At 36.2% G+C, this 16,212-nt stretch overlaps 1 protein-coding gene across 3 annotated transcripts in view; it reads right to left on the bottom strand.

Annotated features, from left to right (window-relative positions):
• Positions 1 to 9,475: 9,475 nt before the first annotated feature.
• Positions 9,476 to 16,212, bottom strand: part of LRRC4C (leucine rich repeat containing 4C) — a 90,888-nt gene continuing 84,151 nt past the window's right edge. For 2 of the 3 annotated variants that reach the window (XM_031055681.1, XM_005419482.2), the window contains one exon: positions 9,476 to 12,126. In XM_031055681.1, coding sequence (XP_030911541.1) covers positions 10,168 to 12,084 — 1,917 coding nt within the window. In that variant the 5' untranslated portion in view covers positions 12,085 to 12,126 and the 3' untranslated portion in view covers positions 9,476 to 10,167. The remainder of the gene's footprint in view (positions 12,127 to 16,212) is intronic. The other variant, XM_031055682.1, reaches the window with a different exon arrangement.

Here is a 16,212-nt window from a genome sequence, read left to right as displayed (position 1 = left end):
GAGTCCTCTTTCCCACTGTTTATACATGAGGAACCATATTGTCCTGTAATAGAGTAGATCCTCCAGACTCACTGCAATGTATACATGGGGTCTGCCCTTACCTCAGGGATAGGGGACTCTGTCCACACCAGAACTTTCACCCTTGGTGAAAGCCTCTTTGTCTCATTTTCCTCCTCTGCCACAGATGCCAATGGGGAACCTAACCACCCAAAGAGAAGTGCACTGCATTTCCTTCTGCATCTGCATTGCTTTCCAGAGCAGACCTGATGAAAAGCATAAAAGGAATGGGTTTGTGTGTGCATATTTGTGCGTGCGTGTGTGTGTGTGTCTTTCTGTCTGTCTACAATAGAGGAAAGAATGGACTTTATTTCTAATCTTTTGAGTCTTGACTGATCTGTTTCTTGTAGTACTATTTTTCATGGGCGCTTTACTCAAACATTGCCTCTGCCTATGGAACTAGATGATCTATAGCCCTATAGATCTATCAGTTCCATTCCAACCCAAGCCATTCTGTGATTCTCTGATTATCTGGATGCACATATGTTCTGGAGGCAAAATCACCAACTTCTTTCTTCTTGCCATTACTTGTGCCATTCCTTGGAAAGACCCTGAGAAATGAAATGGAATAAAAAGAATTAATCATGCCAATTAGGATTGCAGAGAAACAAGATTATTGGAAGATTCCATAGGGGATGGAGAGAGAGCTGTTAGTATCTGAATAATGGACATATAGTGATGACACTTTTAATTCTGTATAACTTACCCTGCAAAGACAGGCTGGCAGCTATCAAACACTTTGCAGCTGCACTAAGATAGAGCACTTGATGGAAACTTAAATGAAGATACAGAAATTTAACCCAAGGCCAAACTCAGAAGCAAGAGGTATTAATACTTATTACCTCATGGTGAATATCCTGTGGCCTATTTGCAATGTGTCTGGTATGTGTCTGATAGAGTTTATATCTCAGATTAAATGCCCAGACAGAGAACTGCATCTGTCCCAGAAGACTTGGAAGGGATGAACACTTTTCATGTGCTTCTGGTATACCCTTAAAATTAAAGCTGCAACACTGTCATAGCAAAGCGATGTGAAAGACTTGGTTCTCAGCCCATCAATTCTCCTAGGACTTAATTAACATTTTAAAAGAACAAAATAATTTCCCCTACTGAACCAATACCACAACACATGTCAGATCACAACTTTAAAATTAAACTAAAGCAACAGACTACTACCAGTGAATTAGATGTGATGAATTTGCACAACTGTAAAATTTTGGCATCATTCCTAGCAATGTGCTTCCATAGCTATGCTATCAGTACTTAAAAGGCATTTAAAAAAAGACCTGTAATTATCTGTGATTAGCACAAGGAAAATCCATTTAGAAGTAGGCTGATCCAACTCTTCAGTGATATCAGCCAAATGACAGTCTTGTGGCACCTCCATCAACCATGCATGAAATATGGTCACAGTAACCTAAACTTTAAATAGATTTCCGAATTTTTAAATTAAAAAAAAAAAACACCTCAAAACAAACAAAAAACCAAACAGCACTTTTTTTCACTTGGCTTGTTAAACACACTTTAGAGGAGACAGAGTATAATTCTTCTCCTCTTCAGAGGTAACATTTTCCTGTGTTAAGATATGCGCAAGAGATTAATTACCTCACTCTGGGCAGGCTGTTCTGCTGACATCCTGCAGCCAAACCACAACTGCCACAGAAACCTGGAAAGTTTGAATTTACCATGTTGTGCTGCTGAGCCTCAAAACAAGTGCTGGGCAGTCATACTGTTCTGCACTTCCATTTACTTTGAGTTTGTGTGGAAGAAAAATTCCTGATGACCATAGAGACTGACTCTCAATTAGAGACAGAGAGTGATACAACCAAAAATGCTATGAGGGTACTGAGTGAGACCAGATTCTACCAGAAAGTTTGGGATGAAGCACAGCATCCTACAACCCTGCATCATAGAGAGAATACATAATTAAAAATATTCAGATTTTTAATTAAAAAATATGCTGAGTGAAAACTGAAGGTACAGGAAAAAAAATTGAAACTGTAAATAGAGACAAAGGAAAAGGCTTCTAATCTGAAACATAATAAAATCCATTTAATATTAATTTGATAAGTGAAAGAAAACAGCATATTCATAACCTAAAGGATCATGAAAAAATTATGAGGAAGACTTATTTGGGCTTTCTACCCTTTTGTGCCAGCAAATTAGAACGAAATTAAGAAAACAGTAGGGACATATAAATTTTGTATGAAAATAATAAGGATATCTTGTGCCTTCCAAAATTTCAGCATACTGACAATTTTTCTATTTTATAATTTCCTTCTATTATTTCATAAAGGCAAGAAAAAACAACTTAAAACAAAACAAAACAAAGGCAGGCTACAAAATTACCATGTGTTTCACAAGGCATCTTTCCTTTTTTTTTTCCCCAAAATTCTAATACCAGTTTTATCAGACACCCTAAAATGTTATCCCCATTTGAGGAGATAAAGGGGAAAAAATGTAAGATCCTTCTTAGTTCCTAATAAAAAATATTGTATTACTGAAAATAACTTCAAAATATAAAATTGGGAAATTCTACTAAATGACTTATTTGACTTATTTCACTACTGCCATCTTTGTCCAGTCAATGCATTACAGTGCTTCTTTCAGGTTGATTTTTATAAATCCAATTTTAAAATCAGCAGAAGTTAATGCTAAAATTATACATACATGCAGAAATTGCCGATTGGGTTCTCCTAAATTTCTACTTTTTCTTTTGGGAAATTATTTTTTACCTGTAAAGTATGAACAGTTTATTTTTCAGAATTTCAACTTGAATCTCTTGCTACAGTAATCTTTACGTGTCCTAGTACAACATCAACTTAAATACTTCCCAGTGACTTTTTTGACCCATACAAGTCTAAGGAATGTTGCTTTTATTACTTTTAAAATAACTCCTAAAAGAGTTTCCAGTGTGATGTATTTAAAATTAATTCATCAATGGGTTCAAATATGATCCAGCTATACCAAGGAACACAATGCAAAAAATGAGAAGGAAAGGACAGCTTCACACTCTCCCTCAACTTCCTTCATCTTTTCAATATATTTTTTCTCCTCCTGTAATGTTTGTTTTCTCGGGACACTTCCCTCACCATTACCACTGCATTTTATTTTATTTTTCATTGCTAGGTTCAGCCTTTATTATGTTATTGTTGTGTTAGGTGGACAAAAGCTTTTTTTGCAGTACAGAATTGATTGCTTCCCCACAGGAGTGTCAGAAATCAGCAGGGAGTTGAAAAAATAAACATTCAGAGCCAGTGTTTCTCCAGATAGAAACATGAGGGGACAATATTTCCAACAATAATTACTCATGTTGATCCTGATGGAAACACTCCCAACATAAGAAATAGAATTTATTTAGAAAATAAAAATAGGAGAACAGAACAATCTCTGCCCAGGAAGTTTTAGTAAAAGCCATCAAAGTTGTCAGTTCCTTTGTTTTATTCAGTCTGTTAAGGTCATGATATCTTTATTTAGTTATTTGCTTTCTAGAATCTTAGAGCATTTCTATTTACTGCCTTTTTTTGTTTCTTAAGTATAGTTTTATACAATTCATAATCCTTTTATAGTCTTAATATTCAACAGCATTGATAATTCTTTCAAGTCTTTATAATTTTATCAAATTCTTGATTTTGATCTTTCTTCATCACAAAGAAACATACATTCCAACAGGAAAAAAAAATAGCCTTTCAATGTGGAAGATAGTTGATTAACACACGGCATGTGAACAACAACCTTAATCTTATATACAATATTCAAAACTTATGCATTATTTATGAAGCTACTTTGTGTTATCAGACAGGAATGAGTTGTTTAGGAATTAGGGAACTTAAACACCAATTACTGCAGGGGCCCTGCTTAGGAGCACAACACTGACCTGTGCTTGTCTCACTGACCATTGAAATTCACTCCCAACACAGGCTGGAATGGTGGGTGCCTTGGGAAGGCAGTTGCAGAAAATGGGAATTGAACAGCTCAACAGCAATGGCAAGCCCAGGAGGGCAAGGAAAGGGAAAACCTGCTTGTTATCATGTGGGTACTGACAAAAACAGAACTCATCTTTCCATCTCCTTTTTTAGACAAACTGTCCTTTTGAGGAATTAAATGAGCAAATTGAATCAAATTGAATTACATCTTATGGAAATAAATTAGTTATAGGGGTTGGATTAATTCTGTGGTCCACTAACTCCAGTTCTGTTTTACTAGATTCTCTCTTGGCTCATTTATTCTCCCTTATTTTCTTTTTATAAATTTCTTCCTTTATTCCTTTAAACTCACCCGCAGAATAAATTTTTAAATAATACATGCATACAGACCCATCTGCATGCAGAGCATTCAAAGATAGTTTCTCTTTTTAATTATTTTTATTATTTTTTATTTTTGAAATATAGTTGCATTTAACCGAGCTGCTGAGAAATGAACAAAATTATTTTCTCAAGTCAATAGAGTTCAAAATGTTTTACTAAAATAAAATAAAATTGCAGTTCATATTTTAAATTTGATGCAAATATAATCCCTGCAAAAACTTCTCCAAACTAAGATATCAATCATATATTGCTATAATAGCAGTGAATCAAAGAAACTAAGGAATCTCTCGCAGCACAAGCCACTTCAAGTAGATAGAAAAAAGCCCCAGAGAGTATCAGACGCGCACCCCAATAAGTGGAGTTTGGATGATTTAACAGGATTTCCTTTCACACTCTGTGTGAGAACTTGTTGTAGAATTGAAAGCCCAGATTTTATCATGCATGTACTGCAAAATGCCAGAAGAAAACAGGAAAGTATGGATAAAGCAGTTAGAATCCTTGTAGAAGCTTCATGATATACAAAAAAGTAACTAATTTTTGAGTTTGAAAATTGTACTGGTGGAAAATATGTAAAGATTATCTGGGATATATAGCTCCAACTTCTTGCTTTAAACATTACATCTTACTCCTTTCAAGTCCAAAAATACTCTAATTTATTCTGGCTTGTTGGGGTTTTTTGCTAAGAATTTCTATCTTAAAAAAATATTTTCTTTTCAAAGTTCTCAAAAATTACAAACTATTTTTTCTCTTTCTTATTTTACAAAAGATGACCATAATATCATCTGATGAAATAATCAATTGTCTCCCCCTCATTCCAAAATTTCATACCTCACTGGAGTTACACTGCATGAAAGATATCTCTTATGAAAGTCAGTCAGAATTCACTGATGTGGCCCTTTGGAAAGCACTCTGATTACCAGATAATCTGGGTGTATGTTATAAACATGAGAGGAAGGAGTAAAACCAAGACAAATTAAACTAAATATTTCCTTACACATTTCTCACCTAACAAAATCATAGTTTATTCTTATTAAAATAAATAGCATGTAACTATTAAAGTACAGTTTTCATTTGTCTTCACAGAATTCACAGAATGACTAGTTTGGAAGAGACCTTAAAGATCATCGAGTCCAATCCATGCCCTAACACCTCAACTAAACCATGGCACCAAGTGCCATATCCAATCTTTTTTTAAACACATCCAGATGTGGTGACTCCACTACCTCCCCAGGCAGGCCATTCCAGAACTTTATCACTCTTTCTGTAAACAACTTCTTCCTAATATCCAACCTATATTTCCCTTGACACAGCTTGAGACTGTCTTAATCAAGTTAATACTGAAAAACCTATCCTAGAGACAACCAAACCAATACTCATATTTTTTCAAAGCATGATTTTTTCATTTTTGTAAAACTTACACTGTAAATCCGTGACTTTTTTTATTCTTCAAATTTTCTGTTGTTTAGTATCCATTAATCCTTACAACCAACTTGTGATTAAATGTGGTAAACAAATTAAAAAAAAATTCCTAATTTCTAATAATTCATTGTCTGGATCTGAGCTGTTAGCTGTTATGCTGATTACTGCTGCATCTATGCTCTTAAGTGGGGAGCAGTCAATGAAGTTATTCCCAACCCAGATCTCTTCTGTCCTGCTGTGCTCTTCCATCCACAGACTAGATACAACCACAGCGTTCTCACAAGGCACCACCAACCCATAAGAGAGGTTGCAGGGCTAACAGGAATTGCAGATTTACCTGGGAGGCTTCACAGAATTTACCCAAGCTCGTCTTCTGCTGATGAACTGCTGCTACGTCAATAGTGGTGGCTCCATGTGTTAGTTTTTATAATACTAATATAAAATATCACCTCTGTAATAAAATGTCAACTGCTACCTTTGGACTAACTGCAGATTAAATTTTAGAAATGAGATTTTTCTTGGCAACACCTGCACAAATGAGAAAAGATAAATTAAATTGTTCTACTAAGAAAAACAGAAACCCAGGCACTAAAGCCTAGCTGCTTTTATTATATCTAGAAGACAAGGATAAATTATTTCTTCATTTACTTTTGATATGAAATTGCAAGGTAGCTCCTAATATTTCTTAGACCTTTGCCTCCTGGACCTAAAGAAAAACAGTGATAGTTTCAAAAATTATGTATTTAGGTCATGTAAAAATGGTATATAACCTTTAGAGAGGGGTGAAAAAGTTGTAGAGATTTTCTATGCCCCCCATTGAAAAGACAATACTAATGGTCTACCTGACATATAAAAGCTTGTAACAGCTGTTATGAAACATTTTCATAAGACTACAAAGATGGTATAATAAAGTACAATATTAATTTACCTGTCTTTTCTCTAATTCTGTGATTTAACTGTATCAGTGGGGACAGGGAATCTTGAAACAATTAAATATAATTTTTAATGTGTTAGAATATTTTAGCAAAAAATACAATTAATCTATTACTTTTCATACATTTAGCCCTTTTGGAAGGAAAATAAAATGTCCATCTTCTATGATGGATTGAATGGAACTGACTTGGTTTGCTTTTATGCCTGTTATTTCTGCATATGGCAAGATTTGCAAGACTTGATGAAAATTCCAGAAAGAAAATGCTTTGCAATTTCTGCTTGTACAGGACAGCAGATAAACATCTTCAAACTCCATCAAATGAACTGAAGAGCAATTCATCATTTCTCACGAGCCCACTAGAAAGTGATAGATCATAATCAAGAGCACAAATTTTTTTGCACAATCGCTTTACATCACACACAATGTGGTCACCTAAAAGAGAAATTTCATTAGAATTTCTGTCGGTTATGCTCTGTCATACAGGAGATAGAGGCTTATTTCTTAACATTGTTGTCTCTGGAGCAGTAACAGGAGGCATTGGCATGTGATTTGAGCATCAAAACGAGATCACGGCACTCCTTTCACTTTATTACAGAGCTCAGTTCATAATTTAAACTCTGATCTTTGCTAACTCTGGTATTGAATTCAGCTGCAAAAGTACTGAGTGTTTTGTAGAAGTAGGAAGGAATCAGAAATAGTATCTGTGGTTCCAAGAAGGATAGGGAACATGGTGGGAAAATCATAACGAATATGACTGACATGTAACAGATATATACTTACCCAACCAAACACACCCCAATGATGTTCCTTTATGATTATTATCAGCAAGCAGAAATATCTGGTTTTTTGATTAGCCAATAAAACTGAATTAACACTCAGTAAGAATGAATATATTGTTTAAAACAGTCACTGATAGTATTTTGTATTACTGAAAAAAGGATCAAAGGTTGTCACTGACCCAGTGTTGTACTTGACAATAACTATATCTATTTTCTTATAGGCCTCTTACTAACCTATTTTAGGGGTTAGTAAAATACTATGTGCTTATAAAACTATGTTGACCATAACTGCTTTCACAAATATTGGTTAGTGTAGTCATAATTTGTTAACATAAATCCATTAATTACAGATTTAAATAGTCCAGATTTAGGTTTCCTGAATAGATTTTTTTTCAATTTTCAGATTAACATTGGCCATGGGCAGACTGCTCCTAGCCAGGTGGGTAAAGAACACATAGGAACGTGCAACTGTAGTAGTTTTGTACAGAATCTATCACAATGTTGAAAAGAAATCACCAATGAAATACTCGATTGCATTTTGAAGAAACAGGCAAACCTAAGAATCACAGCTGCAATATTTTACATTCAGGTCCATCTTTGCCCCCTATTAAAATTCCCTTTGAGTAGGTATTATTTTTCATGTAGCACATCAAAGGATAATGCCTTGCCAAATGTTTCTTAGAGATTGTTATAGAACTTTGGGTTTCATTTGGTATTATACTTATCAGACTCCTTGCAGGGTGTGATTCATTGTCACCTATCTCCACTGTGTCCTCTTTAAATCAGGCCTTTGTACTACAACATTCACTTGCAACCTTGAGAACTGTGCATCTAACAGGAGATGTTTAGCTCCTCAACCTATCGGAATTCCATCTTAAACTTACAGAATAGAAGTATATTTTTCAGTGAGGTCTTCATCCTGCATAGTGTTCCATACTAGAAAGATCCAAACAGATTTTGCTAAGAATTTTGTTTACCTGGCACAAGGCCCCAGAAACCCTCAGTAAGGGTGGTTAAGAAAGAAAACAGGTGAAAAGGCATTCAGAAATTATACATAAGATTCTTTTTTTTGTCCTAATTTGAATAATCTTAAAATGCTTCTGTTCAGCTGCCAATGCATAAAGTTTAATTTGGCAGAACTTCTGCTTGGAAGAACACAATGTCCTGAAGTGGGTTTTCTTATGGAAAGCTTTCCTTTTAGCTTTCAGCAAGCACAGTATACACCAGTCCTACACCAATAAGGTAAATCCAGAGAATGTATATAAGCAGAAAGGCAGAGGGTGTGCATTTCCCATTGGTACATGAGTCTGAGTTTAAATTAATGGTAACTGGGTACTCTACAGGGAGTCTAATTGTCGTGCAAATTACAGTAACTTAAAATATCCTCTGATTTATGTGACTTTGTTCTTTCTATTCTTTAAACCAAAATCCTCAGATTTTTTTCCTGTGATTTACTCCATGAAGAGCATGTTGATTTGATTTTGCACATAGGGATACAGCTCTTATTACAGGTATTATTATGGCTAAGCTTCTTTCATGTTTGTGCCTAGAAGTCCCAGAACAACTGAACTGGAAACCACTAGCTTTGATATAAAGACGAATTTTCTTATTGACAGTTATAAATAATAAAAAACAGAAAAAAGTTTTTAGTTTTGTCTAATAAATTCAGGGGCAACTGAAGTTCCTTGCAAAACTTTTTCTGGCATTGTGAAAAGCATCTTGTGATATAATAGAGATAATTGCACACACCATTAGAAGGAACAATCTCAATCTTGCATTAGAAAACAAACATCCTTGTTTGCCAGTATGCTGTTTTCACAAACTAAAACAAAAACTGTGATATCCTTCAGTAATGATCCAAAATTATTTAATTATTCTCTTTAAAGTGATTGTGTTTTGGACCATCAGAGCAGATTATCATAGGAATTTTAACAAACTTTTGATGTTTAAAGCCACACTAAGAATGAGCTATATCCAAGTACAGAAAAAAACCAATATTTTATTTATAATCTTAGTTTAGTGTTTGAACTACAAATTCTGGTTCTAGAATTGCGTAAAAGATCATGGGTTTTATAGGTTTTCACAAGTAAATTAATTTTTGGTTTGATTTTTTTTTACTTTTTTTCCATTTTTTTTTTTCACAGAATGGTGCTTTCGGTAAGTACAGAGCAAATCATTACATGGAGAAAAAAAGGTTTACTTATTTTTCTCATTTGCAAAGTTACTGTTATTACTCCATTCTCTGTTGAAAAATTTCAAAAAGGGCATGAGAAAACAAAAGAAAAAAGAGAAAGTGACAAAATAGACCGAATCTCACCACTAGAATTCACCATAAAAATTCCCAAAGTGTAACAGAATTCTTACAAAATTTCCTAGATCAGTTCTTTTAGGGAATCAAGATCTCCTATGAAAAATATGGCAAATGGGAGTCAGGGTAGGTTGGGCAGGAAAACGGGAACGAGGAGGGTAAATAACTGCAGCAAAAACAGGTTCTGAGGAATACACATAATTTTGTCTTCTTTAGATCACAATAGAATTTTTAATAAATAAATTTCTTTTTCTTTGTAAAGACACTTTTGAAACAGTAGATTTAGCCCAGTCATTTGTGTCATTTGTTTTATAAACCATCTTTTGTTGTCCCCCCACCCCACCCCTTAATGTCATAAATGTTTTAGATTTGAGTCTCTTGAACATTGTCTTTCGAGTTCATTCGGATCAATAACGGTTCATGCACTGAACTGTGTATTGAATTTATTGTGTTAACTGTTGTTGTGTGGTTGAAAGGAGATTTATAAGAGTTATAGTGATTTAAGTGCTCATGCTCTATTGCTGGCATGGGCAAATGACTCTCTATGGGTGTGTCACCTGTAAGCTCATCATCCACATTAATGATCTCTACAGTCCGTGTTGGAGCGTGATGGCTCTGCCGGTGATGCTGTTTCCTCATTTTGTAGAAAATTACCAGCATCACAGCAGCCATGAGAGTGATAGCCACAAAACAACCAATTATGATTTTGGTAGTCTTCATAACCTCATCTATTCCTGGGATCCCGTTGTTTGCGTCCGTCACAGGAATGGTGAACGTTTTTTCTGTTGATCTTGTGCTCTGTGGAGTGAGTGAGGTTGTCATGTTAATGGTTTCCCAGTTGGTAACTGGTGTGGGCCCAACCTGCTCTGTGGTCTGTGCCTCATCCTGAGAAGGTTCCACAGTCTCTACCGTGACAGTTGAAAAGTACGTGTAACCAGGGTTATCCAGGGCGGTCACATTCAGCGTGGCAGAAGCCGTGGTATTCCCAACAGAGTTACTCACCATGCATGTGTACAAACCCGTGTCTTGCACAGTTACCTTGGTAAAATTTAATGTGCCATCACTGAGCACAGCAATCCGAACTCTGTATGCCCCATGTGTCATTACAGATCCATTTGGAGTAATCCAAGATACAGAGGTCAGGGAGGTCGATGCCCGGCATTTCATCTCTGCAGCCATGCCTTCTGTGACGTTGAGGTCTGCTGGTGGCTCCACTATGACTGGAGCATAACATGTGAAGTAATTCAGATCCAGCTCACCAATGTACCTTCCTTTTAAACTGGGGGGCGTGTGGCAACGGGCACAGCATGCAGTGTTGGAGGGTGCCTTGTCTTTAATCCACCAGCTGAGCCAAAGGATATCACAGTTGCAGTTCCAAGGATTGTGATGCAAGTGGATCCTTTCTAGGCGGAGCGGTGTGAACAGGTCATGAGGCAGTAGTGTTAGATTGTTATGTGCCAGGTTGATCTCTACAAGTGACTGAAGGTTATCAAAAGCATTCCTTTCTATCACTTGAATCTGGGACTGTATCATCCACAATTTCTGAAGATGCATCAACCCTTGGAAAGAACCTGGCCGGATGGCAGTCAGATGATTCCCAGAAAGATCTAACTCATCCAGTTTTACAAGCGGAGTAAGGTTAGGAATCTCTCGAAGATTGCACATGGCAAGGTTCAAATACCTCAAGTTGGACAGACCTTCAAAGGCACCTTCTGAGATGTATGAAAGCCTTTTCAATTCCCCCAAATCCAACCTCCGGAGAGAAGGGATTCTGTTAAAAGCATAAGAAGGGATGCTCTCAATGGGGTTGTTTCTCAACCACAGTTCCTTCAGTTTTGATAGGTATACAAAAGCCCCATTTGGGATAGTGGTCAGACGATTGTCAAAGAGTTCCAAAGTGTTGAGATTGGCCAGACCATTGAAAGCCCCTATTTCAATTGTTCTGATGTGATTCCTGCTGAGCTGCAGGATTTCTAGGTGCGTCAGATGCTTGAAGCTATTAACTTTAATGATTTGAATCTGGTTCTCATGGAGATTGAGTAGCCGGGTGTTGGTGGAGATGCCGTCTGGCACGTCTCTAAGATTTTTCCGTACACAAATCACTTTACTGAACTGGTTGCTGCAGGAGCAGACAGAAGGGCAAGTTTGAGCCCTCACTAGACCAGCCACCACAAGAAGCTGAAGAGCCAACAGCACCACAAGCAGGGGGTCAAATAGGGCCCTGTTAAACCTAGGACCTATCATTATCTGCTGTGGATGTAAGGTCATCTTGTTCAACATTCATAATTTATTTGGTGTTGGTCCTTCTGGAGCTTGAATCGTCTGAAAGAAAGGAAGAAATGAGAAAGAGAACATTAAATTAATCTCAAATAATTGTGTTCTCTCAACAAAGGCTTTTCAAGTCCTTTCAGTCAACTCTACCAATTTCTTGAAATTCGATAGTGAGAACAGGTATAGAATTTCTAATATTACTTTTCCGTACAGATATGTATGTCAGCTGCAACTGGCAATGAGATAAGAAATAGCCATGCGTTAGTTCTCCTGCACATTCCAATGTACAGTGTATACAGGTGGATGGCAGATAAGAAGTTCAATCACAATGAATACCTAAAAGAAATGTAACTCAGGGGAGAGTTGAAAGAAAGGACAAGCATCTCCAAAGGCAAAAGTTAGCAACATAGGAATCTACTAAGATAGGAATTAACAGACTATTCAAAGTGTTAACCTTTTTTACATATTGCAAGAGAACAGATAATATGAAAAGCAAGTTTCTGGTATAGGTAAAAATCTCTGGCTATACAAACATGATTCCTGAATCAGAGTTTAACTAGAAGTAAGTCTCTAAAACTGTGTCATGCAGATGATTTTAAAAAAAAATTAAAAATTAAAACAAAGAAGCATACTGAGCATCATACAATTTAATGATATGGCCTCTTCAATTCTTTTGTTTGGCACCAGCAGCAGAGAAACACTCATTAGCAAATGTGTACTGAACACAGAAATGAGAATAGCCATTTATTTGAATGCTGAAAAATATCCCTGTAGCTGCAGGGTTGGCAGTTTCATTGGCACCTTGAAAAAACTCTCAAAAAATTCTTACTGCAAAGGGAAAAAAGACCTTCACACTACAAATGATCATTACCGTTTCAAGAACTTCAGTACTGATTCATGTATGGCAGTTTTTATAGTCCCCAGCCTTCGGTTCATTTTCAATCTGCTGCTCAGTTCAAGATTCCTCTGTTGCCGAGATTAATGAAATTTCTTATAAATCAGCCAAAAGTGAAGTCTTAGAAATTACAGCAAGCTTAAAGCATATTTATAACCCAGAGCACCCAGATGGATAGTACATATATATTCATTAAAACAAAATACCATAAGGCAACAGTTTTCCACTCCAGGCTCCAAAATGATTCATTTTTTGTAAAAAATAGAGACCTTCTTTAAAAAAAAAACCAAACAAACAAACAAACAAAAAAAAATCACCAAACCAGGAAAATATATTAACTTTCATCTCACAGAAATTCATTTAATGAAACACTTTTTTTTTAATTGTATATTCAGACAATGTGTTTTTGAGAATTCATTTCTGCATTTAAAAAAAACCCCTGTTATAAGGGTTCAGAGCTAGCAAGTGTTCTCATCTCATTTTTAATAATTTACTACAGAAAAAGCCAATAGAATGGTTTAAAAACTGTGAAGGAAACTAGAAATTCTGGGCTATATCTGTACATTTGATCTCTCTATATGTGCTTTTTATAAAACATTATTCTTGTTATGAAAGATTCATGAAACTAATGTGTTTTGCAACCTTGAGCAAGTCATTTCTCTCTCTGCAGCTTACACTTCTGTTCCATGGCTCTGGAGAACCCTGTGGCTGTAGTGTTAAATGTTACTGCTCCCACCCCTCCATTCCTTCCCTCTGCCAACACCTGCACTCCTGAACATCAGCTTCAGGATCATGTACTAGACTAGATGAGGGGTCTCTGCTCTACACACCTTCCTTTTCACTGCAGGCTCACAAGGTCACTTATCTCTTCAGAGTGCTGAACAGGATGTATGGAGAAGCATTCCAGCAACTAAAATTCAAGTTTGCTTGCAAAAGTCCATCTGCAGTAAAACTATATTCAAAAAGCAGGGGAAAAGGCCATAGTTCCCATCCTTCTACACAGTTACAAAGAAAACCTGCTGTTGCAGTCAAAAGAATTCTATTAGAGCCTAATATCAATTTTAGGGTTCTTAGTTAGGACTGTGATCCATGAATTTTGTTGCGGAATAGTAATTAACCATCATCTGTGATAGTTAATGTGATTGTATTAGCATTTTTGCATTTTTGTCACCCTTTCTTTAATTTTTGGTTTTTTTGTGCAGTAATTTGTTTTTCTTTTCTTATTTTCAAAATTCTTCTAAAACTTCTACCCTAAGGACTTGGACTGAATAATGAATTCCATTAACAAGTAATAAAACAGACACAGAAACACAACAAACTAATTATTTAACCATTGCACTGGCGCAATATTTTCGTCTTCACTGAAACTGGCATGAGAACACAGACTGCTATATCTGCCTTCAAGCTGCCAGTTATCCTTGTGTACAAGGCTGGTGAGGCACAGGCAGCATGTTGGGCTTGCAGAAGCACAGGAATCTTCTCAGACCAATTCACTACCTAAAGACCAGCTTTGTAGAATGTCATCCAGTTTCTCTATCTTTCTTTTTTGTTATTGTCTGGTCTCAATCCTGTATCCTGGATTTCCTGAAGGACCAGAAACTACAACATTCATAGAACAAAAATATTCAGAGAAATAAGAAAGGCCATGGGAGAGCAAGCACCCTCAACATCAGGCTCTGAATGCACCAAGTCCCTTCAGCTGCTCTTTTCTAGCCTCCGTGAAGCTGATGATCCCAAGCCATGCTGCAAGTACTCCAAGGCACTTTCCTCCTGTTCCAATTACTTGAACCTGAGGGTGTCTCCCAACATTTCCTTTACCTAGTTCTTCATCCAGAAAATCTTCCCTTTTCATCACTACACATATGCTCCATGGGGGGAAAAAAAATCATTTTACTTGAGTACATTATTACAACAAATAAATTACCCAGTTATGAGACTGATCAGTAAATGTCTAACCCAAACCAAAGTGTTTACGTGTCTCAGTTGCAAAAAGATTTTGAAAGAAATGCTTTTATCTTCTTATTATAAATTCCCTATATCCTTCCTATTTTTGGGTATTGACTGAAACAATGAATCATTCACAAGGAACAGCTTTTTCCTTGAGCCAAAATCGCCTGTGGCTTTTACATTTACTGTTCTCCCTAGTCCTGTGCTAGGGATGTCTCAATCAAACATATGCCTCAGTACAACCATCTATCAAAGACCTCCAGGGAAATCTGACACTGACAGGTTTCTGTAAAATTCAAATCTGTGCACACTTCAAATACAAGTTTGGTTACTGACTAATTGATAGCTTCTCTGAGTCTAATTCTGAAGACAGGATTTGTGACATTTTGTGATATGTGAATACAAAGTTCTAGATATGTTTTCACATGTATTGGTATGTTTGATCTTTCTGTGTCTAAGCCAGACCTTGCTTAATATATAAGTACAGAATATCTATATTTCCATCCCTCTGCAGCATTTTTCAGGAGGCAGTCAGAGCAAATCTTCGCTTTTGCAGCCGCATTTGATTTAACTTTGGACTTATTTATATTACTTGTCTTTTTACCTTGTTCTTTGTTAGTACAGCAAGCAAAATGCCTCCTGTTTTTAGGACAAGACCACACTAAGTGGACTTGGTGCTGCTAAGGTACAGGGGAGATGATGATCCAAAATGTGACCATGACCAGCAGAAAATGTACTAGGCAATACCTTGTTAATCCTCACTTCCAGCTACTGAGGTTTGCATGAGGCTGAAATATGGCAATAAGATTCCTGGTGGCTGAAAGAATGTAGTAAAAAGATCCTTTCTTTTATATTGGCTGTTTTTCAGGGCTCAAAGCTTAAATAATCAGGAACCCTTAATGCAGGTATTTCATATCAGGGCAATTTTCAATCATAAATATCTTGGAAACACCCTGGAAAAAAAAATTAGCCAGCACAAAATAACCGTGGAAAATTAATTTAAAGCCTTGAATGGTGTTATGGAAATATTTTAATGGGCTTTACATAAAGATCCATCTGGAGCTCTGTACTAGAGTAATTTGCTATTCAATTCCTATTTATGCTAGAAACACCAAAGGCTTAGCTTTACAAGCCCACACATGGAATACAGACCATCAACCAGATTCTTTAGTCCTTGTTGACACCTCTTTGTCTTCTAAGTATTATTTTTTTCATTTTTCTAGTATCAAAATAGCAACTCTACAGTCAATTCAATATCACTAGTGCCCTCTGCTGTATAGACTAAAAATTTAGTT

The sequence above is a fragment of the Geospiza fortis genome, unplaced genomic scaffold (genome assembly GCF_000277835.1).
Source record: "Geospiza fortis unplaced genomic scaffold, GeoFor_1.0 scaffold66, whole genome shotgun sequence".
Classification (NCBI taxonomy): domain Eukaryota; kingdom Metazoa; phylum Chordata; class Aves; order Passeriformes; family Thraupidae; genus Geospiza; species Geospiza fortis.
Note: the sequence above shows the minus strand (reverse complement) of the source record. Positions and strands in the feature narration are given on the sequence as shown.